We start from the raw sequence: 24,792 nt of genomic DNA, 5'->3' as shown, positions 1-24,792 counted from the left end.
ACCTGAGACTCTGAGGGCCTCTTCCACCAACTAATCTCTCTGGGGGCAAGGTGTTTTTTCTGCTTCAGTAGGGGGAAGTGTATCTCAGATCTCCATGGAGACCTGAGTTACTGCCCCTCCTCCCCACTTCTTGTTTTCAGCTGTGTCTTGTTGCGCTGATTGGAGCTGGAGAGATGTCTGGAGATTTCTGATCTGGAAGCAATTCAGTACTATTTTGTGGGGAAGGATCAGTCCCTCCCCTAGCTATGGCCGCCTCCAGCATGGATGAGTCAGCTTTTTTTAGGTTGTCTCCTGCATTCCTTAGCCCCTCACAGTCTGTCCCTCTTCTCTTTCCTTTCCACTTGGGAGATAAGCTGGTCTTTTCAACATACCTTGCTCCTTGGTCGCCAGGCAAGTGGCTGTGAGCAGTATTTTCTGCTCTTTTCCCTGGAGTGAGATCCCCTCTGGGCTCCCAGCCTCACCCCCCCCCCCCCCGTTCCTATAAGCAGAGGAGATTCAGGCGCTCCCTACCAGGTTTGTTGTGGCTTCTTCTTTGCTCCTTGGTTTTTGAGAAATGTTCTTATAGTCCAGAGTTGGTTTTTCACGCTGATTTTTCCTAAATTGATTTGTATTACAGTTTGGTGGTGATAGCTGGGTGTCTGTACATCTGCTTACTCCGCTACCATCTTCAGGTCTCAGAATTTCCTAGTTTTATGTTTCACTCCAGCCAGAGTTCCAGAGTGGGGATACCATTTTGCACTCGTTAGTGTGAATTTTTAATTGCTCCACATTCTCACCTACATGTGTTCATGTTAGTGTTCTTATTTTAGTCATTCTAGGGAGTTTTAATGGTATCTTACTATAATTTTGACTTTGTTTCTCTGAGGTAGTCATGTCCCTTTAATCTCTAATTTCAAAGTTCTCATGGCATTAACTTTTTATTTTTTTAAGAATCCAGGCCTGTTGTTTTGTCCCTTAATTTGGATTTGTCTGTTTTCTCATAGTTAAATTGAAGTGAATCATTTTTGTCAAGTATATGACATGGATGATGTTTCATTCTTAGAGGCCACATGTGTGATTTCATGCTTATTGTTGGTGATAAATATGATCAGTAGGTTAAAGCATTGTTTTCCAGCTTTTGCTATTTAAAAGTATCTTTTTCTTTTCTTTCTTTTTTTTTTTTTGAGAATTGGGAAGGGAGAGAGATGAGAAGCATCAACTCATAGTTGCGACACATTAGTTGTTCATTGATTGCTTTCTCATATGTGCCTTTACCAGTGAGCTCCAGCCAAGCCAGTGATCCCTTGCTCAAGCAGGTGATCTCAGGGTTTCAAACCTTGGACCTCAGCGTCCCAGGTTGGCGCTCTATTCACTGTGCCACTAACAGGTGCTTTTTTCCTTTAATAATTAATAATCAGCCTATGGGGTGATGCCGTGTCAATTTTGTGCAACAATCTTATTCAGTTGTTTTAGTATTCATTGATTCTTGCCTGATTTAGTCATTACTATTAGTCATTGTAAAATGGTGGTGTCTCTAATTATGTCATTATTTTGTGTATTTATTACTTGACTTTTTCTTTAAAGAAGGTATTTCCCTCCTCTCAATACACACTTATTTTAGTGTCCATGTGGACTCATTCTATTGTGTTTTTAATTTCTGAGTTAATTCATAACTCCACTCTTTACAGTGCTCTTGGCTCTAGCTGATGGCCCTCTTCAAGCTGGTTGCTCTTGCTTCTTGCTGGTTCCCTGTCGACGCAGCACGGAGCTCCAGGGCCACACTGAATTTGGCCATTTCCTCAGGGAGCCCAGTTTTTCTTTAGTGGAGAATCTTATTTAAAACAAAAGTCCGGGCACCAGGCTATTATTATATGGGCATGTTTTGATTTTCCCACTTAGGTAGAAGCTTCTAGAGATGGCAGATACCAGTATCTTGCTACTAAAACCCTTGCAGGGCTCCATGTACTATTAGGCTATTTTCTCTCTCTCGCTTTTTTTTTTTTAAGTGAAAGGAGGAGAGATAGGCAGGCTCCCACATGCATCCCGACCAGGTTCCACCTGGTGACCCCCATCTGGGGCCAATGCTTGAAGGAACAGAGTTATCCTCAGCGCCCGGGGACATCGCTCAAACCAGTCAAGCCACTGACTGCAAGGGGAAGAGAAGCAGATGGTCGCTTCTCCTGTGTGCCCTAACTGGGAATTGAAGCCTGGACGTCCGCACAGCGGGCTGATGCTCTACCACTGAGCCAGCAGGCCACTGCTAGGCTTAAAGTGTTCCTGCTCTGTGTCAGTGATGGGGGTGCTCACCCAGGGAGCAGCGGCAGTACTGGAATCAAGACCAGTTTTGTGAACTACAGAGCGTTACAAAGCAAGTCAATTTCCCATGTTATTTAAAATGTTAGTATTTGCCTTTTTTTTTTCTTTTTCTTTTTTTTTTTTTTTTTTGCATTTTTCTGAAGCTGGAAACGGAGAGACAGTCAGACAGACTCCCGCATGCGCCCAACCGGGATCCACCACGGGGCGATGTTCTGCCCACCAGGGGGCGATGCTCTGCCCATCCTGGGCGTCGCCATGTTGCGACCAGAGCCACTCTAGCGCCTGGGGCAGAGGCCACAGAGCCATCCCCAGCGCCCAGGCCATCTTTGCTCCAATGGAGCCCTGGCTGCGGGAGGGGAAGAGAGAGACAGAGAGGAAGGCGTGGCGGAGGGGTGGAGAAGCAAATGGGCGCTTCTCCTATGTGCCCTGGCTGGGAATCGAACCCGGGTCCTCCGCACGCTAGGCTGACGCTCTACCGCTGAGAGTATTTGCCTTTTGAGGGTTAAGTTTTGGTACATTATCTTCTAGGGTTTAAGCAGAATGTTTTTTTCCTTATATAGTTTTACTGATAAACCTACCAGAATTTTCCATTTTTTTGTATTTTTCAGTGAGTAAAGCATTAACTAACTTTGTTTTTGTTTTTTGTTTTCTTTTGGGTCGAGCTGTGTGATTTAAAGAGTACTACAATAACAGTTTGATTGGGGCGGGCCACATTTTGCCTCCCCTTTCCTCCTTAACGAGCTTGCAGACATCTGCATGGTGTTCGAAGTTCTGGGGCATCACCTGTTGAAGTGGATCATCAAGTCCAACTACCAGGGGCTTCCACTGCCTTGTGTCAAAAAAATTATTCAGCAAGTATGGGTCTTAGTATTTTCTCTGTGGTGATGTTTTTAAGTAGTCTTCAAGTGTCAGGAATTTCCTGTTCCCAACAGAGGTTTTATTTTTAAAACTAGGGTTTTTTTAATTGCTAAAATTGTCTTTTCAACCCCTAGGGTTTACTGTATTTATTCTGTTTTTACACATTTTACCATGATCACTCCTGCTTCCACCCGCTCACCTTCTGTAATAATCACTAAGGAGAAGCTGTGGGCAGTTCCTGAATACTGGAAACGCGGAGCCCTGACTCAGTCCGGTTGCAAATATTGATTTTATGTTTAATCAAGAATTGCTATATCAAATCATTACAAACTTTTTATATAATTTATTCGTGGGCATTTTCTAATATTCTGAGTACCTTTCAGTGTTCAGTAAAGAAGTTTCTATCAGAAAAATATTCTCCAAAAGGCAAATAATTTGGGTAATGTGTGTTGGTGGAAAGAGCTTCCAGCTGGGAAGCAAGAGACCTCAATTCCTCATCAACAAAGAAATTTGAATTAAAGATCATCTAAATCTCTTTCATTCCCCACATTTCAACAACTACCCCATCATTTTTACATCTTTATTTTTTTCTTAATGTTACGTTGTGATTTCTTCTCCGGAAAGAACTGTGTTTTGTGTTTGCAAGTCTCCTGCTCTGTTCCCGTTCAGGTGTTGCAGGGCCTGGACTATTTACACAGCAAGTGCCGAATCATCCACACTGACATTAAACCGGAGAACATCCTGCTGTCGGTGAACGAGCAGTACATCCGTAGGCTGGCCGCAGAAGCCACAGAGTGGCAGCGGTCCGGAGCACCCCCACCTTCCGGGTCTGCAGGTGCGTCCGCGCGGGCGGCTCGGCTCTCGTTGGCAGTCAGGGTTCTATTCCTACTCTGTTACCGAGCAGCTAAGTAAAGCACCACTCACTCATTTAACAAGGCAGGGTAAGAGCTTGCGTAAGATGTGGGCCCAGCCCTCCGAAGACTTCTTTCATTCTCTTCTTTCATTGCTTCCGGAGGGGGAGACTAGAGACTTCTAGTTATAGATGTGTTGTACAGTTGACCCTTGAACAACTGGGGGGTTAAGCACGCGATCCCCTGTACATTCAGAACTTAGCTTTCTTAAACCATGGGGAAACACTTTTCCAAAAGAAAAGATTTATTGAGCCACGTGCAAGCCAGCAAAAAGCCTGGTGCTGGGGCATCCTGGCTAACCCACAGCGGCGGGGCTGGGTAGAGGGGCAGGCAGTATGTCCACTGGACTGGGGCTGACGGGGCTCCTTTATGCAGGCAGCTTAGGGAAGAAAGATGCTAAGTTGTTCTGAAAGAATAGAGCTGTGGATGAAGGGCTAGTTCGGCGATAGGTGCATACTCCAGGAGGAAAAAGCTTTGCTCTTTAAGATTTGTTGTGTGCAGCAGTCTAGAACATCCGTGTGTAAGCAGGCTGCAGTAGCACCTCGTGGCCACTGTGAGGCTCCTCTCTCAGACGGCCCCCGGAGGGTAATGGGACGGTTCCGCATACATTGAGGAAGGTTACCAGTCTGTGCTGGTTTTGGCCGGCAGTCGTTAACTGATTAATCTCTTATCTCTCTCTCCACCCTCTGGCCTACTGTAATTTAATATAGGACATCTCATCATCTTTTTTTCTTTTTTATTTTTTGAGAGATAGAGGAGGAAGGGAGAGAGATGAGAAGCATCAACTCGTAGTTGCAGCTCCTTAGTTGTTCATTGACTGCTTCTCGTACATGCTTTGACAGGAGTTGGGGCACTCCAGCCAAGCCTGTGATCTGTTGCTCAAGCTGTTTGTATGTTATGTGTTATATACTATATTTTTACAGAAGAGGAAGCCTCTAGAGCAAGGCAGATGTTATTAAGAAAATCATAGGGAAGAGAAAATACATTTACAGTATTTATTGAAAAAAATCCTCAAGTAAGTAGACCTGCATAGTTTAAACCTGCATCAATTGTGGATATAAAAGCTGATTGATGTGTTTTAAAATGCTTTCTCTTGTGATTTGACGGCCACTTTTGATGTGTTTACCTCTTACCATGATCGTACATGCTCATTTGTGGGTCAGGAATCTGAGCAGGGGCAAGATAATATGCTCAATATTAAGAGCTTGAGGGTGAGCCCGGGCGTAAACGGACCTGGCTTGAATCCTGGCTTCATCATCCGCTGGGTTACTTGGGGCAGGTCACTTGACTTCATTTCTTTCTCATGCAGGAGTTATTGAGATTAAATTTCATGTTAAAACAATTGGCAGTATGCTGCATAATATAATATATTAGGTGCTAAATAAATATTGGCTGCTATTATAATTCTTTGTTCACTTGAAATACAGAGTTTAATTTTAGTAGTTTAATGATATTTGAGGAACTTTCTTGATCTTCAAGGTAAGGTATCAGTTATCATAGTCTTCCTTTAACAAGGAGAATTCAAGAAGGGGAAGTGGAGTTTTTGATGAGCAAGTTCATTGTTTTCAAAATGAAAACATTTTAAAAATTTTACACAGCAGTGCAAATACAGTTAACACTACTGAACTATACACTTAAAAGTGGTTAAGAGGGGAATTTAATGTGTTTTTACCACAATTTTAAAAATTTTAAAGGGAGACTGAAGATTCTACCCCCGTGGAAGCTAAACTGATACCACGGCACACTATGGAACAGATCACTAGCGCTTGATGCCGCTGTTCCTTTAACCTGACCAGGGGCGGGGGTCGTCCTGGATGGGCACGAGGGGCTATTGCTGTCATTCTACGTTAAGCAGTATGTGGAAATGGGATTTTAGCAACAGTAATAGTGGGAACCAGAAATGGGGGTTTGTCTCTGCTATCTGAATTACTTAACCTTATTTTAAGTTTTTCAACTTTTTTTTTTTTTTTTTTTTGTGACAGGGACAGAGAGAAAGAGAGAGACAAATAGAGACAGGAAGGGAGAGAGACGAGAAGCATCAATTCTTTGTTGCGGCACCTTAGTTGTTCATTGATTGCTTCCTCATTTGTGCCTTGACCACAGGGCTATAGCAGACAGAGTAACCCCTTGCTCAAGCCAAGTGAGTCCACGGTCAAGCTGGCAACCTCGGGGTTTCGAACCTGGGTCCTTCACGTCCCAGTCCGAGGCTCTATTCACTGCGCCATTGCCTGGTCAGGCTTGAATTCTTTTCTTTTTTTTAATATTTTATTGATTTGAGAGAGAAAAGAAACATCAGTTTGTCATTCCGCCTATTCAGGTACACATTGGCTGATTCCTGTATGTGCCCTGACCAGGGATCGAACCCACCACCTCGGCAGGCATTTCAGGACAATGCTCTAACCAGCTGAGCTCTACCTGGTCAGGGCTAAGTTTGTCAACTTTAAATGCATTATTCTTTTCTTTTTTTTCTTTTTTAATGTTCCTACCAAAGTTGCTTAAGTAGTTGTCTATATACTGTAAACTGTACAAGAAAGAGTTTTCCTCCTGGTGTGGTGTCTTGTATGAGTGTTAGTTTGTGTTGGCCGCTGAGTGCCAGGGTTCTCACTTGGTTCTCTTTCCTTTTCAGTCAGTACTGCACCCCAGCCTAAACCAGTAAGTATAAGGCGTTTCTATATTTAATTCTGGTCTATGGGCAATGGGCAGGGGTGCTTTAGAATTTGGAAACCAAAGGAAAAATATTCTTGCGCTTCTATAATTTTCTCCAATAAATTCCCATGCATCTTTCAGCAAATTGGTACTGGCAAGGTGTCTATGAATTTGAGTGTGTCTGAGAACACACCAGCCCGGTAAACTGCTCAGAGGACCCAGCTTTGTTGTTAATTTTGTTCTTATTTGGTTTGATAAGAGTTGACACATTTTTTTAAGTTAATGAAAAACTTAAGTGCTGTGTTAGGGAAAGTGGAATTTGATTAGGAAGTAATTAAAGTTAACAGTTATCTCCAACGAGGGGTAATGGATTAGCCACCTGAAGGCTTTATCTGTTTGTAATCTCCGCCCAGGCTGACAAAATGTCAAAGAATAAGAAGAAGAAATTGAAGAAGAAGCAGAAGCGCCAGGCAGAATTACTAGAGAAGCGAATGCAGGAAATTGAGGAAATGGAGAAAGAGTCGGGCCCTGGGCAAAAAAGACCAAACAAGCAAGAAGACTCAGAGAGTCCTGTTGAAAGACCCTTGAAAGAGAACCCACCTAATAAAATGACCCAAGAAACACTTGGTATAAATAGAGCATCACAAAAATTACTTTATAGCAAACTTGAATATTATTGTTCTGTGTAGTGGTGTCATGCATACAGCACATCTCTGGGGGTGTCCTTACACAGTAAGAATGCAAACTTTGTCATAATTGTCAGGCAGGTAATGTTCAAATGTGATTTCTAACTTTTCTCAGGAAATGCAACACAGACTTTATTTACCAGTTGGGTAAGGACAAGAGGATCTTTGTCCTTCCATAAATAGGTTTTAGATGTGCAGTTGTGTTTTTATGTAGCTGTAAGTTTTAGACACTGTTTTAATCTTGTGGAGGAATTTTCCTGTTCTTTTTCTTCTGTGTGTACACATACATCCTTTTTGTCTGTTTGTTCCTTAGAAGAGTCAAGTACCGTTGACCAGGATCAGACACTTGTGGAACGTGGTATAGAGGGTGGTGCAGCAGAAATTAATTGCAATGGAGTAATTGAAATCGTTAATTATACTGAGAACAGTAATAAAGAAACATTGAGGCTTAAAGAGGATCAACATAATGCTAATGACTGTGATGTCCAAAATTTGAAGCAGGAAACTGGTTTTCTAAGCTCCCAAAATGGGGACAGCAGCACATCACAAGAAACAGACTCTTGTACACCTGTAACCTCTGAGGTGTCAGATACCATGGTGTGCCAGTCTTCGTCCAATGTAGACCAGTCCTTCCATGAGCAGGACATCAGTCAACTTCAGGAAAGCATTCGGGCAGAGATCCCCTGTGAAGATGAACAAGACCAAGAACGTAATGGACCACTGGACAGCAAAGGTACCTGGGTAGTTATCTCCTCACACCCGTTCCCTGCACAGTGTAGCGTGTTCGTGGATTTCCATACGCATTTCCCATGGTTCTGTATAGCAAGCTTCACAGCAGGTGTCCGAGTGACCTTCAGTGTGTAGATCTGTAGGTAACTGAGTTTTATTGGTCTTCTAATGAGTGCATAGCATTTCAGTTGCTGCTCTGAAGGCAAAGGGCTGCCATGGAGACCCGGGTGTTGCTGTGCTCCTTTGTCTTAGAAAGGGTATTGGAGGTAACCTCGGAGTTCATCAGCCTTTGGGTACTTCTCTGTTCACTGAACAGTCGTATTGATGATGCCTGTTGTCTGTAGGAAAGTCCACTGCTGGGAATTTCCTCATTAATCCCCTTGAGCCAAAAAATGCCGAGAAGCTCCAAGTGAAGATTGCCGACCTGGGGAATGCCTGTTGGGTGGTAAGTTAAGCTGGTCTCCATGCTTTGTTCTGAACTGACTGGTAATGAATGAGAATTTGGACTTATCCTGTTGCCAGATAACATTCTAGTGCATAGTCATTCTTTCACTTTCTCTTTTAACCTTTTATTATGGAAAAATCCAAATATAGTTACTAAAGTAGAGGAAATGGTACAGTGAAACAATCCTGGCCAGTTAGGCATTTATGATCAGATCACTGGGGGGGGGGGGTATTTTTGGTCACTGGACTTTTCAGGGTTACTATAGAGTCCCTTTTTTATCCACATATATTATTTTCAAATAGCTTGGTATTTTTTAAATATACTTTTGCTTGTCAGTTACACACACACGTAGTTTAAAAACAGCTCCTATAGGTTTTGATTCAAAACTCCATCCTCCCTTTGCTGATTTTTCACTCTCCACTTAACAGTGCTTGTCTTGATGTCACTGATAAAATAACTTGTGTGTATTGCTTCGAGTTTTCTGCTTGTTTGCTTTTTCAATTTTAGGTAGTACTTCTTCCTCCTGAAAACTAGACTAATTACCACCACTGCACCTGTCCCGTCTCCCCAGTTGAAGACAATTTGTGGCCGTGGAGCCATCCCCCGTGTACATGATTAGGGCAACCTGCCAGCCTCACGGAGCTGAGCAGCCAGCGCGTGAGGGCCCTCTTCCCTCCGCCGGCACTGTTTCCTTGCACACTCACCGGCAGCGCCAGCCCTCACACTGCGCTGCGGACAGACCGCGGTAGTCTCTCACCTCCTCTCCTGACGAGCTCTGCCCTGGACCTGGAGGCTCTGACCTGTGTCGGTCCTTTGGGCCGCCCTGCAGGCCTGCTGCATCTCTGCCTCTGGGGTTTCCTTCCCTGTCGTCTTGGAGATGACTGTGGCCTCTCCCTTTGTGTCCCCTTTCCCTCTGCAATTGGGCAGGCAGAGGGCAGCCCTTCGTGTCTGCCACGTTTTTGTTCCGTTAGTCAGCTGGCCGGGTGTGCAGTTCTGGGTTGACAATCGTTTTCTCTCAGCATGGTTGTCATTGCTCCACCCGTTGTCTTAGTTTCTGTCGTGTTGCTGCTAAAGGCCATGGCATTCTGCTTCTCGGCCCTTTGTATAAAGCCTCCCCGTGGTAGTCTGCGGGACCATCCTCACGGCAGTGCCGCACTCGCTGTTCCTGTCGTTACACTGGGGGCTCTGTGAAAACTGATTCTTTGGTTTTTACTCTTTCTTGTTCTTTGTTTTCTTTTTAATTCTCTCCTCCTTGGTCTCTGTTCTCGAGCTCTGAAATGTTAGGCCTTCCTATGCAGCTGCTCTCGTTTCTTTCTCTCTCTGCTTTTGTTTTTAAGTTTCTGATTACGGTCGACATACAAAATTATATTTGTTTCAGGTGTACAACATAGTGATTAGACATTTACATATCCTGCGAACGGATCACCTCGAGAAGTCTTTGCCCGTACATAGTTGTGAAATGTCGCTGGCCGTGCTCCCTGTGCTGAACTGGACACCTGTGGGTGTTTACAGCCAGCAGTTCAGCTGTCAGGGTCTCCGGGTCTTCCCCCCTGAGTTGCTCACATTGCCCACAGCAGACTTGCGTCATCTGCAGACCTCTCACCCACGGAGTGGGTGCCTGGCTACTGGTGTTCTGTGAGCTGAGTTAAGCAAGAACACTGGGAGTTCAGCGTCCAGCCACTCTTAACCCCTTGTTTTCAGACTGGTTCTCTCCCCTCAGCTGCTCCAGAGGAAGCTGCACGTGGTCAGCGGGCCGGGAAGGGTTGTCGGCCTCCAGCAGGCCCTGTGTTCTAGGACTCTGTGTTTACTGTAGTTATCATTTCTTTTTTTTTGTTTTGTTTTGGTTTGGTTTTTTTGTATTTTTCTGAAGCTGGAAATGGGGAGAGACAGTCTGACAGACTCCCGCATGCGCCCGACCAGGATCCACCCGGCACGCCCACCAGGGGCGACGCTCTGCCCCTCCGGGGCGTCGCTCTGCCGCGACCAGAGCCACTCTAGCATCTGGGGCAGAGGCCAAGGAGCCATCCCCAGCGCCCGGGCCATCTTTGCTCCAACGGAGCCTTGGCTGCGGGAGGGGAAGAGAGAGACAGAGAGGAAGGAGGGGCGGGGGGTGGAGAAGCAAATGGACGCTTCTCCTATGTGCCCTGGCCGGGAATCAAACCCGGGTCCCCCGCACGCCAGGCCGACGCTCTACCGCTGAGGTAGTTATCATTTCTAATAGTTTTTCCATGGAGTCTTCAGGATGTTCTATATATAACATTATGTCACCCACAAACAGTGAGGTGTATAGATAGGCAGGCCTCATTTTACTGAGCCTTACAAATATTGTGCTTTTTACAAATTGAAGTCGACCCATTACCAGAAAGTTAAAATTCATTCTATGGTGGTCTGAGACTAAGCCCACAGTACCTCCAAGGTACGCCTGTATTGCTTAAACTTCCCTAATACTGCTTTTGCTGTATATTCCATAGATTTTGGTATTTTTTATTTTTATTTGTCTCCATGATTTTTGTTTGTTTTTTTCTCCTTTGATTCTTTTCTTGCCCCAAAGTCGTTAAATAGCATATTATTTAATCTCCTCGTATTTGTGATTTTTCCAGCTTCCTTCTTACAGTTGATTTCTGGTTTTATACCTTTGTGTTCAGGAAAGATACTTGATGTCCGTCTTATAAACTTAATTGAGACTTCTTTTGTGTCCTAACATACAGTCCGTCCTTGGGAATGTTCCATGTACACTTGAGAGGAAGATGTATGTTGTTGCTTTTGGATGGAATGTTCTGTGTACATCTATTTAAGTCTCATCTGATTTGCTGTGTCATTTAAGGCCAGTGCTACCTCGTGACTTACTGTCTGGACGCTAGTCATTGGTGTGAGCGGGTATCTAAGTCTCCTGTGCTGTTGTGTCTCTTTTTTAAAAAAAATTTTTAATATTTTTAATTTTTTTTAATTTATTCATTTTAGAGAGGAGAAGGAGAGACAGAGGGAGAGAGAGAGAGAGAGAGAGAGAGAGAGGAGAGACAGAGAGAGAGAAGGGGGGAGGAGCTGGAAGCATCAACTCCCATATGTCCATATGTGCCTTGACCAGGCAAGCCCAGGGTTTCAAACCGGTGACCTCAGCATTTCCAGGTCGACGCTTTATCCACTGCACCACCACAGGTCAGGCCTGTTGTGTCTCTTTCTCCTTCTAGTTCTCTTAGTAATTGTGCTCCTAAGTTTGGTACCTGTAAATAAGTGTCTTCTTGATGGCTTGTCTCTTCATTATATATTGTCCTTTTATTTTTCCTCTTGTTCCTTTTTAAGGCTTGAAACCCGTTTTGTCTAATATAAGTGTGGGGTCCCCACTTTCTCCTGGGTACCATTTGCTTGGGGTGTCATTTTCTTACCCTTTGCTTTGAGCCTCTGTTTATCTTTAGAGCTGAGACCAGATCCCTAAGCATATGGCTGGTCTTGTTTGGCCCATGAACCCACTCCATGCATTTTGATCAGTGAGTTCAGTCCATCTACGTTTAAGGTGATTAATGATATGTGAGAACTTAATACTAAGAAATCATTCTTTCTTATGCTGTGTGTCCATTACCAAATTGAAGCAGCCATTATTATTTTAACGCTTTTTCCCTTTAACCCTTATGCTGTAATGAAGTGCTCGGCCCCGTATTCTGTAACAGAGCTGCAGTTGCTCTGATTCTGTCCCCTTACGCAGTGTTCTGTGTGCCTTTGCCATTTTGTTTCCAGTAGAAGGGCTCCCGTCAGCATTTCTTACGAGGCAGGTCTCGTGAGGCTCTCCCTCTGCTTTTGTTTTGCCTAGGAAAGCCTGTCTTCACAGCTGAGAAGTGACTTTGCTCCGTAAATTAGTCTTACTTTCAGCATTTTTTATGTCATTCCGTGCCTAGCCTATGGAGTGTCTGCTGTGAAATCTGATGACAGACTGACAGCCTGGTGAGGGCTCGGGAAGGTCACGCCCCACCGTGGCACAGGAGCCAGGGTTGCAGGCACTGCCACAGCCAGAGGAGGGCACCAGAGGTGCTTGTGCCAGTGTTGCTGTGCCCTTTTCCTTTGCTGGGGGGGGCAAGCATGGTCATGAGCCCTTCTCCACTGCTGCTGCCTTGCCCACTGGGTTGTGGACTCAGCTGCTGCTGGGCGCAGGGTGTCGGCACCATCCCTGGTTCCCCCGGTTCCCCCGGTCCCGCCTTTCCTTGCATCCCGGTCCACCCGGCTTCATGTGAGCACAAGCGTAGACTGCTCGCGCTTCCTCATGTGTTGACCAGAGGCCTCTATCGCGTTACAGACCTCCATTCATTGTGGAGTGAAGGGGAAGTCCAAGGTGTGTCTCACTCGGCCACGGAGCTGAGGTCGCCCACAGGAACTCTGTAGGTGCTGCTTTTAAGGTTCTTGAAACTTGAAACCTACATCTTAAAAAGAAATTATTCTTTAATCCAGGTCTATTAATTTTAGATTCATGTATTTACAAAAATAATTTGGAGTAAACTGTAAAATAAAGTGCTGTTTGGAGCTACTAGCATCAAAATGATACTTAAGAAATTATTAGCTAAGACCTTCAGGTGGCTGGTTCGAGCCCCAGTCAGGGCATGTATAAGAACAGTCACTGGTGCCCTGGCCAGTTGGCTCAGTGGTAGAGTGTCGGCTTAGTGTGCAGGAGTCCTGGGTTCGATTCCCAGCCAGGGCACACAGAGGAAGCGCCCATCTGCTTCTCCACCCCTCCCCCTCTCCTTCCTCTCTGTCTCTTCCCCTCCCACAGCCAAGGCTCCATTGGAGCAAAGTTGGCCCGGGCGCTGAGGATGGCTCCATGGCCTCTGCCTCAGGTGCTAGAGTGGCTCTGGTTGCAACAGAGCGACGCCCCGGATGGGCAGAGCATTGCCCCCTGGTGGGCATGCCGGGTGGATCCCGGTCGGGCATATGCGGGAGTCTGACTATCTCTCCGTTTCCAACTTCAGAAAAATACAAAAAAAAAAAAAAAGAACAGTCACTGGGTGCACAGCCAAGGAGAGCAATGTGTTAATACTTTCTGTCTCTCTCCCTCTCTCCCTCGCCTTCTCTTTCCCTCTCTCTCTCCCTCTTTCCCCCTCTCTCTCCCTCTCTCCTCTTTTCTCCCTCTCTCTTTCTCCCTCTCTCTCCTTCTCTCTCCCTCTCTTTCTCCTTCTCTCTCCTTCTCTCTCCCTCTCTTTCTCCCTCTCTCTCCCTCTCTCTTTCTCCCTCTCTCTTTGTCTCTCCCTCTCTCTTCGTCTCTCCCTCTCTCCCCCTCTCTCCTTCTCCCTCTTTCTCTATCTCTCCCTCTCCCGCTCTCTCCCTCTGCCTGTCTCCATCTCTTACTCTTTGAGTCTCCCTCTCTCTGTCTCTCCCTCCCTCCCTCCACCCTTCTCCTTCTTCCTTTCAAAAAAAAAATAGCTTAATAAAAATTTTGGTTTAGGGGAAACTTCAAAGAATTTACTTTAATCTCCATTTTTAAGCAATCGTAACTTGTTACATTTTAGAATAAATGAATTTTAAATACTATTTTCTTCTCTATTTACTCAGCATAAACATTTCACTGAAGATATTCAAACAAGGCAGTATCGCTCCTTGGAAGTTCTCATAGGCTCCGGCTATAATACCCCTGCTGACATCTGGAGCACGGCTTGCATGGTATGTTTTCTCCCTTTGACCTTCACTTGTTACTTGGTTATAACATACTTTGCCCTGTTTGCTCATTTCTGTACTCCAACAAATTAACAAAGCAAGACACTGTTTTTTGTGTGACTTAACCCCTGGTACAGGAGATCACTTTTTGGACACTCTTAAACACCATTCATAGAGGTTTTTCTGACGGGAGGTGTGCGTTTTTTCTCTGGTTTGTGGATGCTAACCTGCCCGTCAGGGATATGAGTGGCTCCGGACTCGGCTTACACTTGATCTTGTGCTGATTTTCTGTAGGATTAGGAGTTGGGAGCTCTCTGTGTGGGATCATTTAGGAGGGAGTGCTTTCGAAAGCAAAACTTGAAAATGTATTTTTTTGCCAAACACTCAAAGAGTCATAGGTAGAAAAATGTATGAATTTTTTGTTCCAGTTTTGCGTACAGAATCTCAATTTCTAGCTACATAAAATTATAATGTAAGAAAATAATATCTGTTCTCGTAAAATGAAAATTTCTTACAGAGTTTAGAGAGAGGGAGGGAAAGAGAGAGACAGGATCATGGATCTGTTCCTGTATCTGCCCTGACCAGGGATCGAACCTACAACCTCTATGCTTCAAGACGATGCTCTAGCCAGCTGAGCCATCTGGCCAGGGCTTCTCCTGAACACTTAACTTAAAATCACCTTGTTATTGAGATGTGCCCCTCTGAGCAAAAAGAGAAACTCGAGGGCTGAATTACCGAATTGGCATGGGGGGTGGGGAGGCTGCGGCATAACCCACATGTGGATATAGTAACTGAGTTTTTGCCATTTTCCTGCTCCGTTTTTTTAAGATACAGGTCTGGAAGCTGAGCTCGTTAGGCATAACCTCTTAGGTAGTCGTTAGGGACTGTATCTGCAGGGAGTATTCACTGTTGTGCCAAATAAAGCTAATGCTGTGATGCTCTCCTCTCTTTCTCAGGCCTTTGAGCTGGCCACGGGCGACTATCTGTTTGAGCCCCACTCGGGGGAGGAGTATACCCGAGACGAAGGTGAGCCCCAGCGGAGCTGTCTGCGCGGGTCACAGTCCCGCGTGGGCCCGCAGCGTTTGCCAGTGTGCTAAGTGTATGTAAATCCCAGAAAAGATGGAACTACAGGAGGTTTTCTACTAGGAATTAGATAGTTTAGATATGAAAGAACTCCATATGAGGATTGGAGGAGGCCACAGTCGGTTAGACTAAAATTTGCGTTCTTCTAAAACAGCTAGTGACCTTCCTTTCTGTATACATCAGTGTGGATTCATTCTTTACTCAGGTTGAAGCCATATTGTTTTCTTTTTAAATGACACTTAGAATTCCACTGTGAAACGAAGTGTATTGATTCACATTCTGTGATAGCCAGTGGGAGCGCCCATGCTGCGGGTCCTCGTCTGGGAGGCTGTGAAGCGTGCAGCTGAGCACGGGCTCTCCTCCCCTGTCGGCTTGGCCTCCCGGTAACTAGGTGAGAGCACGTGAATTCAAAAAGAACTGTTCCATTTGCAGCTTCTTTGTTAGAGAGTTTGGGCAGCTTTTGTCCCGGGGTTCCCAGGACCACTGAGAGCACTCGCCGAGTGCCAGCCCGGGTAGGGGTGCCACCTGTGCCTCCCTGCTCTCCTGAGCCTCCGGCAGCCAGGGCTCGTGCTCTGCAGGAACAGAAGCGCTCTCTGCTCAGCCTGGGGTCCGCTGGGGTATTAATAGGCAGTGCTAGGAGGGCCCGCTGGTATTCCTGACAGGGACCATCTGGAAAGTGCTGTGCTAAGTATTCCCATAGCCAAACTCCCTGTTGTAATGGGTACGGTTTGGACCTGTTTTCTGTACATAAGCTCTGTGTAAGAAATTACTGTAATTACAGTCTTTGTGCACACTTGATTTTCCCTGTTCTCTGCTTGCTTTTTTTCTGGGTTAAGTTTGGGGCTATAAGATTTATAGAAACGGCCTACTATATCTGTTTGGAAAAGAAATTAGTATTTTTCTCTTTACTTCCCTGGACTCCCTTTAAATAGTGTGTGGTAGAGAACACATAGACTGGCCAGAATTATATTGTACAAGACCTTACATCAGCAAGCCTGAAAATTGAAATGTACTGTATACGAAAAGTTTCAAGTCAGAGGCAAGGGGAAACCATCTACCCTAGATATTTAGATCTAGTTTTTCCTTCTTATACCAGTCAGTGCTAACAGTCCTTAGATGAAACCTTGGACCACCACAGTTTGTCCCATAAGAGCAGGACAAAGCAAACCCTCGCCTGACCAGTGTGTGCAGTGTTACTGTCCCGGGCCGCCTGGGCCTAAGCAGCATGTCCCCTGGTATTGTGGGCATTCCACAGCCCTGCCTTTTGGAATAATACTTGATCTTTGTTTTGCCTATTAATTACATCAATCCAGTGATTAATTGATAGGTTGTTGAAATGAAGTGTAAAATAACAATTTCAGGGGAAGAATAATTCCTTGGTATAGGAAAAATATTAAAAGAGAACAAATACTTCACTTGGAAGTTACAATAATATAAACTATAGTCTCATAAACTATATAGCCTTACAATTAATTTACACAAAGGCATTTATTCACAGGCATTTATTCCTGCCTAAAATGGGCAGAAATTTCTTGGCAGCTAAGTACTTGTTACTGAGCTATAAATTCAGTTAAAACTGCCCAAAGATTATGGTGAATTTATGAATATTAGGCCTTTTTTTTTAAGCCCTTTTAAAAAGACATCAGTGAGTCCCTTACCTGAGAAACAGTTGTGACCTGAAACCTGAAACCTCCAGCTCTGTGGTTGCCTCCTTGTTATTCCCGTGGGTACATATGGGGAGTTTTTAAGTGATTCCTTTGGATGATTCTGTAGATGAAGGATAAAATTCATCTCTAAAGCTCTGTGGCTAGGAGCCAACGTCCTGAGCTCCTTTCTCGATGACAGACAGCCATGTCCCTGTCAGTGTTCACAGTCCGTATTCTTGCTGCGACCCTTGGTTGCCAGGCATACGTGACTGAACATTTCAGTGGCCTGCAAATAGTTAGGTAGCTGTATTTAAAACATTTGTGCTCAGTTTTCCTTAAGTGCGGTTTATTTAAAAACGCACACACACCCCGTACAGACAGCTGGGGGTCTCCGTTGGTTCTAGCTCTGATCAGCCCTGTGGCTTCAAGGAGGCCGTGTATTCTCTCAGGTTCCATTTTCTCACCTTGAAAATGTAGAAATTTTTGGCCTGTTGTACAGGGTGTTGTGAAAATTCAAATAACCCTACATTAGTGCTTTAATTGTCATGAGCATTCTTATAACTAAGTACCAGTTTTAGAATGTCTGAAAGCTTATTGGTATTTTTTTTTTACCTTTCCTAAAAATTCCACCTGAACTTAGGTATATAGACAAAATGAAAACAAAGGTGCAGATAAGCCTCTGACCTCCAGCAGGGGTCGGGCCAGCCCCTGTCAGTTGGCCAACCACCTGAAGTGGTTCTTGGCCTTCCCAGTACCCCCTCCCGTTGAGTGTCCTTGGTTTTATTTGTAGTTGAACAGCTAGTCCTTGAAAAACTATTCATAGAAAAGCCTCTTTTACAGCCTGTCCTTGATCCTGTTCTTCTTGCCCTTCTGTTTTAGACCACATTGCGCACATTATAGAGCTGATAGGCAGAATTCCAAGACGCTTTGCCCTCAGTGGGAAATATTCACAGGACTTCTTCAACCGCAGAGGTAGTATTGTTCACATGAGTTTCCGTCTAGGCCCCAGGGATACAACTCCAGGAAGCAGGGCATTCACACCAAGATTGTACTTCTCGCCCAAGCCCACTGGAGTGGGCACCTGATTTTTTAATGTTCTCTGGATTCTCCATGAGATGGATAGAGTCCTCTTCTTCCCATTCAGGGCCGAAAGCAAGCCTGAGACGCTTTACAAAGAGGTGTGCATGCTGCTCTTTCTGCCAGTGTCTAGAACGGTATTTGTTACTCCTGTTATGTATGTCTTTTTTTTCCCCCCCTCTTGAAATGTTTGAAACATACAGATCACATTGCATTGATCATAGAACTTCTGGGGAAGGTGCCTCGCAAGCTCATTGTGGCAGGAAAATATTCCAAGGAATTTTTCACCAAAAAAGGTAAAATAAACATGTTTGTTCCCAGACATTAAGGGGGCAAAAGTGTTTAAAAATCAAGAGGTAAGTACAGCTGGGTACATGTTTCCAACACCTGCAGAAGGATGGTCCTGCTCTGAATGCGAGCTGTCACCAGATACATGAAATAGTGTGGGCAGGAACTGGGGCTAGACCATGTGGGTTCAAATCCCAGCTGCCCCATTAGCTGTGTGGCCATTGACACAGCCTCAGTTTCCTGGTTTCCAAATGGGCTGATAATACTGCTTACGTCATATTGAGTTACCCTGTGTGTAGTCCCTGGCGCATAGGTGGTTGATGAACCCTATACAGCACTTTTAGAAAATGGGCAAAGTCTTGCTGGCCTTTGGCCTAAGAATTAACTGCCTCTATCAAAGGGCAAGCAAGTACTTTAACTTAAGCTTAAGGGCAGGGCTATATCTCACTCATCATAGCCACTGATACCTCACACAGTCTTTAAACCATCAGTCATGTGAGTTAACTTGATACTTTGTAGTTTCATAAGTTTATCACTTATTAGTGCAGGAAACAAAGATAAAAACTCTTGCTTCAAATTTTTGACTAGATCTGTGTAGACATTTAAATACATATTTCTTCTGCATTTCAAAAAGGTTTAAAAGCGGAAACGTGCAAACCTGACTTAGAAGGGGCTAGGAAACTGGCTGGCCCTTTTTTCCCTCTTTGACATGGTTCCCCTTTTCCTCACAGCCTGTGCACTAGTTCCAAGAAGAATCAGTTTTCCCAGTTCTGGCAGCAAGCACACTTTTGGTCAGGAAAGTGGCAGGTTGCCTTCTGAGAGTTCCAGCTTGTGTGCGAAGTCAAACTAATGGCCTGTCCTACCAAGTCAGTGGGTAAAGAGGCCCTCGCTGCCCACAGGGGCCTCAAGTCAGTGCTATATAAGAAACTATGCTAAGGCAGCATTTACCTTCATAAGCCCTTGATAATTGATTGATCTTTTTAAAAAATGTTTACATCAAAGAAGCAAAAAATAGATGGACATTCCAGAATAGTACAAAGTGTGGTGCACCTGTCTGTGAAAGCTGTCTGGAGTTTTTTCTTGTTTGTTTGTTTTCTAAGTGAGAGGAGGGTAGAGAGACAGGCTCCCACATGCACCCTGATAAGGATCCACCCAGCTACCCCCATCTCGGGCAGATGCTCGACTCAACTGAGCTATCCTCAGCACCTGAGGCCAATACTTGTACCAACCAAGCCACTGGCTACAAGGGGAAGAAAAAGAAAAGGGGAAGGAGGAGGAGGAGGAGAGAAGGGCGCTTCTGTGTGCTCTGACCGGGAATCGAACCTAGGATGTCCACACGCTGGGCCAACACTCTATCCACTGAGCAAACTGGCCAGGGCCTGGAGTTTATTCTTTTAGTTTTGTTACTTTTATATGTCTTTGACATGGTTTTAGCTCCTTATTTTGAATACTGCTCATTTTGAAGCAACGTTTACTAGACTATCAGACAAAAAGAGTACAAGCAGATTGTTTTTGGTATGTGTTATAACTGCCTCTGAACACTATATTGAGTGCATGTTGGGTCCATAGTCATTCAGCATTCGTTTTAGTAAATACCTAGTTCCTGTTAGCCCTACGCAGTTTGGCCAGGGCTAAAGCCCTAGAATGGTGGAGCAGACAAGTGTTGTTAAAGTTTTAGGCCCTCGGAAGTGGAGACCCTCTTTCCGGGAATGCAGTAGAGAAGAGAGGTGCTTTGTAAATTGAGAATTAGGTTCTGCTGGCAAATCTGATTCTTCACATAGATGACCTGGATCAGTTCCTGGATTGCTGCAAAGGATTTTGTCACTTGTCAGTGTTGGTCAGTTTCTCTTGTACTGTTCTTACCACAGGCGACCTGAAACATATCACGAAGCTGAAGCCCTGGGGCCTGTTTGAGGTTCTGGTGGAGAAGTACGAGTGGTCTCAGGAGGAGGCGGCCGGCTTCACGGATTTCTTGCTGCCCATGCTGGAGCTGATCCCTGAGAGGAGAGCCACCGCCGCGGATTGCCTCCGGCACCCCTGGCTCAGCTCCTAGGCCGCCGGGCCTCAGCGGAGGCTGCCCCCCCCCCCAGCCCAGCCTCCGCGCTGAGCACTTCCCTCCCCCTTTCAGGGTGAAGCTCTTCCTTCAAGGGTTTCTAGGATTTTGGTGTCTTTTTTTTTTCCAATCCAACGTGTTCATTCGGGTTTGCTTACTTGACCCTGTGGAGGTCCCCACGGCCCCTGGGCATCCCAGGTGAATCTGGCCTTGATTGGGCTTTGCCAAAGACTGACGGACTAAAATGTGAAACAGCCCCTCGCCCTGTACCCCTGTCTTTCCATGAGAACATCCTCTCAGTTATTACCAGCAGCCTTTATGAAAAAGAGCTGTGAAGATGTCCGAGCTCATCCTTTATTCACTGACTCTAAGAGTCAAGCCTAGTGCGCACCTGCTGCCGCACGAGGATGAGGAGGGGGGTTCCTTCTGTACCGCGGGGACATTAAACTCGCCGGGCCCAGGCTGCTCCTCCCCAAGACTGTCTGTTCTCTACGTTCACATGTTTCCTGCGGCTGCCGCGCTGCTGTCTCTAAGTGCGCTGTGTCGACGCCAGGTTGGGGTACCATTTATCACTGTTTAAAACACTGTCGTGTTCCCTTCACCCTTTCATAACTCTGAAAACCTTGAAACTTCAGTCTGCTTTTTGATGGGAACAGAAACAGAACCATCGACTAGTAACTCTTTGGAACCACAGACCTCTGTGTCTCCCGTCACCCTCACAGCAGAGCTGTCTCGGTTGGCTGTTGGGACCTTGGGGGGTTAGCCCTGGTTGGCGCTGGCCTCATTTCGCTTTTGTTCATTGCCCCAGAGCTAAGGAGTCCAGGGCGACTCCAGAAAGGAGGTCTGGACTTCAGAGACTTGCCATCTAAGAAGAAAATGTCCTAGAGTGCTTAATTCTTTTCCAGATAGTCCCTGGACTTTTATTTACAGCTTCTCTCTGACTCGTCCACGGTGCAGCTTCAAAGCAGTTCCCCTGTGGCTTTGCCTTTCTTATTTTCTTGGAGGCTTCAGGTCTTAAGTGAAATCCCAGGACAAAAGAATGGGGTGGGGGGGCAGCACTTCTTTTATTATTTTGAGGTAGGTTTGTTTTGGGGGGGTGTTTTCAGTTTAAGATTAGCCATTCTCTGCTGCTATTTCCTTGTATGATGTAAGTTTTTAACTGCAATTTTGAGATGATTGAGATGTCCTTGAGGCTTTTTATTTACTTTTTTTTTTTAATGAGGAAAAGCTTTGTGGATCTTACTTTAGGATGGGTCTCTCTCAGACTTGCCCTAGACTACATGCATATTCCTCGGGTCATAGTAAAAAGCAAGAGGGGCGTGGCAGAGGTCACAGCGTTGTTCAGACGGACCAAGTGGGCCTTGGCATTGCAGCCTCCTCCGGAACCAGCTACGGGACTCCGAGTTACAGAGCGCCGAAGAGCTGCAACTTGAGGCTCTGCTGACAACGCTACCGACAGGACTGGCGTAGCCAGCTTTCATGTTGGAATTGAAATGTAGATTCTGTCGTTGATCTGCCACCAGTAGAAAGGGGTGCGATTATGCAATCCATTTAACTCAAACACATTACCCTGGTAACCACGGCCAGCATACGTCCGACCTTTGACGGGGTAGGCCTGAAATCGGACGTGTTCCTATAGAAAGAAGTCTCAGTGAGGCTGTCTGTGCACCTCAAGAATGAAGAGAGTCGAGTGTCTCAAACAACGGCAGGGAAAATCCTTCAGCAATTCCAACCCACTTTGGGTTTTCGGTGATGTGTATACATACACCTAAAGCAATAGCAGACCAGAACTGAATTCTTTTCTACACTGTAAAATCACACTTGTGGAAGAACAGGAATTCCGGTGGTGACATTAAGGTGAGATTATCACAACGCCAATAGGAGGCCACATCGCGCCAGGTGACATGAAAGAACTTTTAGAAGGAGAGCCTTGACTTCACTTTGGAACTGTTTCTTGTGAAATCAGAGCTTCCCCCTCACGTGCAGAGCCGAGTGAACCAGGAGCCGTAGAAAGAGGCAGCTGTAGAGTTCATCTTCCAAGTACCCCACGTACCTTGACGGAATCAAGTCAGAACGCTGTCAGATTGCCGCGATCTCACTGAAGGAGTTCTGTTTGCTGTCAGTTAACAATAAAACCCTGAATACATTTTTATTCTTTCTACTGAATGCATTGTCTGTTTTCTTTGTAAATGCAATACAATAAACAATTTAATAACCTACCTGTTTGCAGGAGGCTTGTGTTCGTTTATTGCTCACATTGGTCTGGCCCAAGCATCAGTGGAGGAAGGGACTGGCGCAGTGTGCTTTTTGGACTTAAATGTACAGTAAAATTTTATAACCTGAACACATGCTGTTTTGTGGGGTTTGTAGCTTTGTCTTTTTAAAGTATTTCTTTAATTGATTTTGAGAGCAGCATCAAGTTGTAGTTGTTTACTTAGTTCATTGATTGCTTCTGACACGTGCCTTCACTGAGGGGTGCTCAAGCCTGTGACCTTGGGCTTTCATCCAGTGATCTTGAGATCCCATGGATGACCCCGCGCTCAAGCTGGCTAGCCCACACTCTAGCGCTGACCTCAGCGTTTTGGACCTGGGATTACAAGCATATGTGCAAAATGCCAAAGATTTGTGAACTCTGCCTAAGGCGCTGGCATGGCAAACATGTGCACAGCTTTCATACACTTGTCTCATTCACTGCGCAGGGTAAATTCTTAGAAATGGAATGGCTGGACCAGAGAACAAGCACACTTTTTAAGGCGTTTAATAAATGTCGCCTAATTTATGTGAAGGACAATTAGACTGATGCTGTGACCGAGAGTGTTTGAATGGGCCTGTCGCAATGGCACTCACTCTGTTCCTAATAGCCAGTTTGCCAAAAAAAAATAAAAGGGAGTGTCTTATACTAATTTGCGTATTGGGTGACTAGAGAAGTCAGAACTTCTGTGTGGGTCTTCCTTCCCTCTGTGGGTTCTGGTCGCTTCCCATGTTACCTGGCTTCCAGCCTGCTTCTCTGCTTGAGGATTTGGGGAGGATTTGGCGGTGCATTACTGTCTTTTCTGTAGCATTCTTTTCTAGTTGTTTATTTGCTTTTATTATGTATTTGTGATTTTTTAGTGTTACAGAAAGTTCTCCCCCCCCCCCCGCCACCAAACTACATAAACTGTTTAATGTCTTCATTGTGCCATACTTTGAGACATACCTAGTGTATTCATGTTGCAGTGTTGACCATTGTGCCATAGTGGAAACCCTGTTTTAAAAAAACAACCTTAATATACCAAATCCAGCTTCATGAAACCAGTATTTCCCCAGAGTGACCAATCTAGGTATTCCCTCTAACCTCGTGGTAACTGTTTGGACCTAGCTAGAACTCGGGGTTTTGGAAAACTTATGTGCTGTCCTCAGAGACCTATAGCTTATCTCAAAAGGGCCAGCAAATGGGTGGGATTACAACCCCACTGAACTTGCATCTGCCCCGAGTGTCCACAGGAAAACAGTCACTCTGGAAACAGCCGGGTAACAGGTGGATGTCATTACCACCCATTTTATTTCCTGGGCTCTTGCAGTTTGGCCTTAGAAGGAAAGTGATTTGCTCTAAGACTCACAAAAAAATTGGTGATTTATTGATAGTAGAATTGGAACTATTTGTGCTCCCCAGATCAGTCCTTTCCACTCTTTTGTATTTTGCCCACCAGTTGGTGCCCTTGGGGTGACCAAGGCATTGTTAACTTGGAGCCCTCTCAGTCTATAGTTTCCGTCAAAGTGATACAAAGATGAAGATACAAACATACATAAAGGTAATGTATGGACCATCAGCCAGCCCTACTGAGAAGGAATTTTTTTTTTTATGTCACTGAAGTCTTGTTTTTATCTTAGGATTGAAAAACTAAATGTGGCCCCAGGGGGTTGCCAGGTAGATCCAGTTGGGGCACATGCTGGAGTCTGTCTCCCCGCTCGGCAAAGAAAGAGAAAAAGAAAAATGTATAATATGCATTTCTCTTTAAATCTTTGCACAAATATTAACCCGCTCCAGGTCCTTGTGAAATTAGAAATAACCCAGTTTAAAAGTTAGAAAATTTGAGGTCATGTGTTTAAAAGTTAATGAGTAAGCAGGTTTCCATAAGTGCCTCGTTCTGTGACCGCTGCACCTTGTAAAGGGACAGGAGTGGTTTTAATAGGCAGGTGATACATTTGATTAAACATCCTCCCAAGTTCACTTATCATCCTCTTCTGTCTTTAATTCAGAGCTAGCTTTTGCTGATTTTAATACAGTAACAGGTGTTGTCCTCCAATCGACAGAACTTGGGAACTGTGTTCTTACAAGTTGTTTCTCCACGACATGGCATCAGGAGCTTTGGTTTCACTAAATAGAAAGTGGGCTGTGTTGAGTTAAACTGACGAGATTAGATAACAAAAGTGGGGTGAGTTTTTGAGGGTTAGAGCCCCT

At 45.1% G+C, this 24,792-nt stretch overlaps 1 protein-coding gene across 1 annotated transcript in view; it reads left to right on the top strand.

The window, feature by feature from the left end:
- Window positions 1-22,570, top strand: part of SRPK1 (SRSF protein kinase 1) — a 52,092-nt gene extending 29,522 nt beyond the window's left edge. Inside the window, 10 exon segments of the mRNA XM_066235666.1 lie at window positions 3,044-3,150; window positions 3,823-3,988; window positions 6,691-6,716; window positions 7,124-7,337; window positions 7,710-8,129; window positions 8,470-8,570; window positions 14,103-14,210; window positions 15,161-15,230; window positions 18,214-18,306; window positions 20,167-22,570. Of these exon segments, the coding sequence (XP_066091763.1) occupies window positions 3,044-3,150; window positions 3,823-3,988; window positions 6,691-6,716; window positions 7,124-7,337; window positions 7,710-8,129; window positions 8,470-8,570; window positions 14,103-14,210; window positions 15,161-15,230; window positions 18,214-18,306; window positions 20,167-20,351 (1,490 nt within the window). The 3' untranslated portion in view covers window positions 20,352-22,570.
- Window positions 22,571-24,792: the final 2,222 nt, after the last annotated feature.

This window comes from Saccopteryx bilineata, chromosome 1 (assembly GCF_036850765.1).
Source record: "Saccopteryx bilineata isolate mSacBil1 chromosome 1, mSacBil1_pri_phased_curated, whole genome shotgun sequence".
NCBI lineage: Eukaryota > Metazoa > Chordata > Mammalia > Chiroptera > Emballonuridae > Saccopteryx > Saccopteryx bilineata.
The sequence above is the reverse complement of the archived record's forward strand: the minus strand, read 5'-3'. Positions and strand labels throughout refer to the sequence as shown.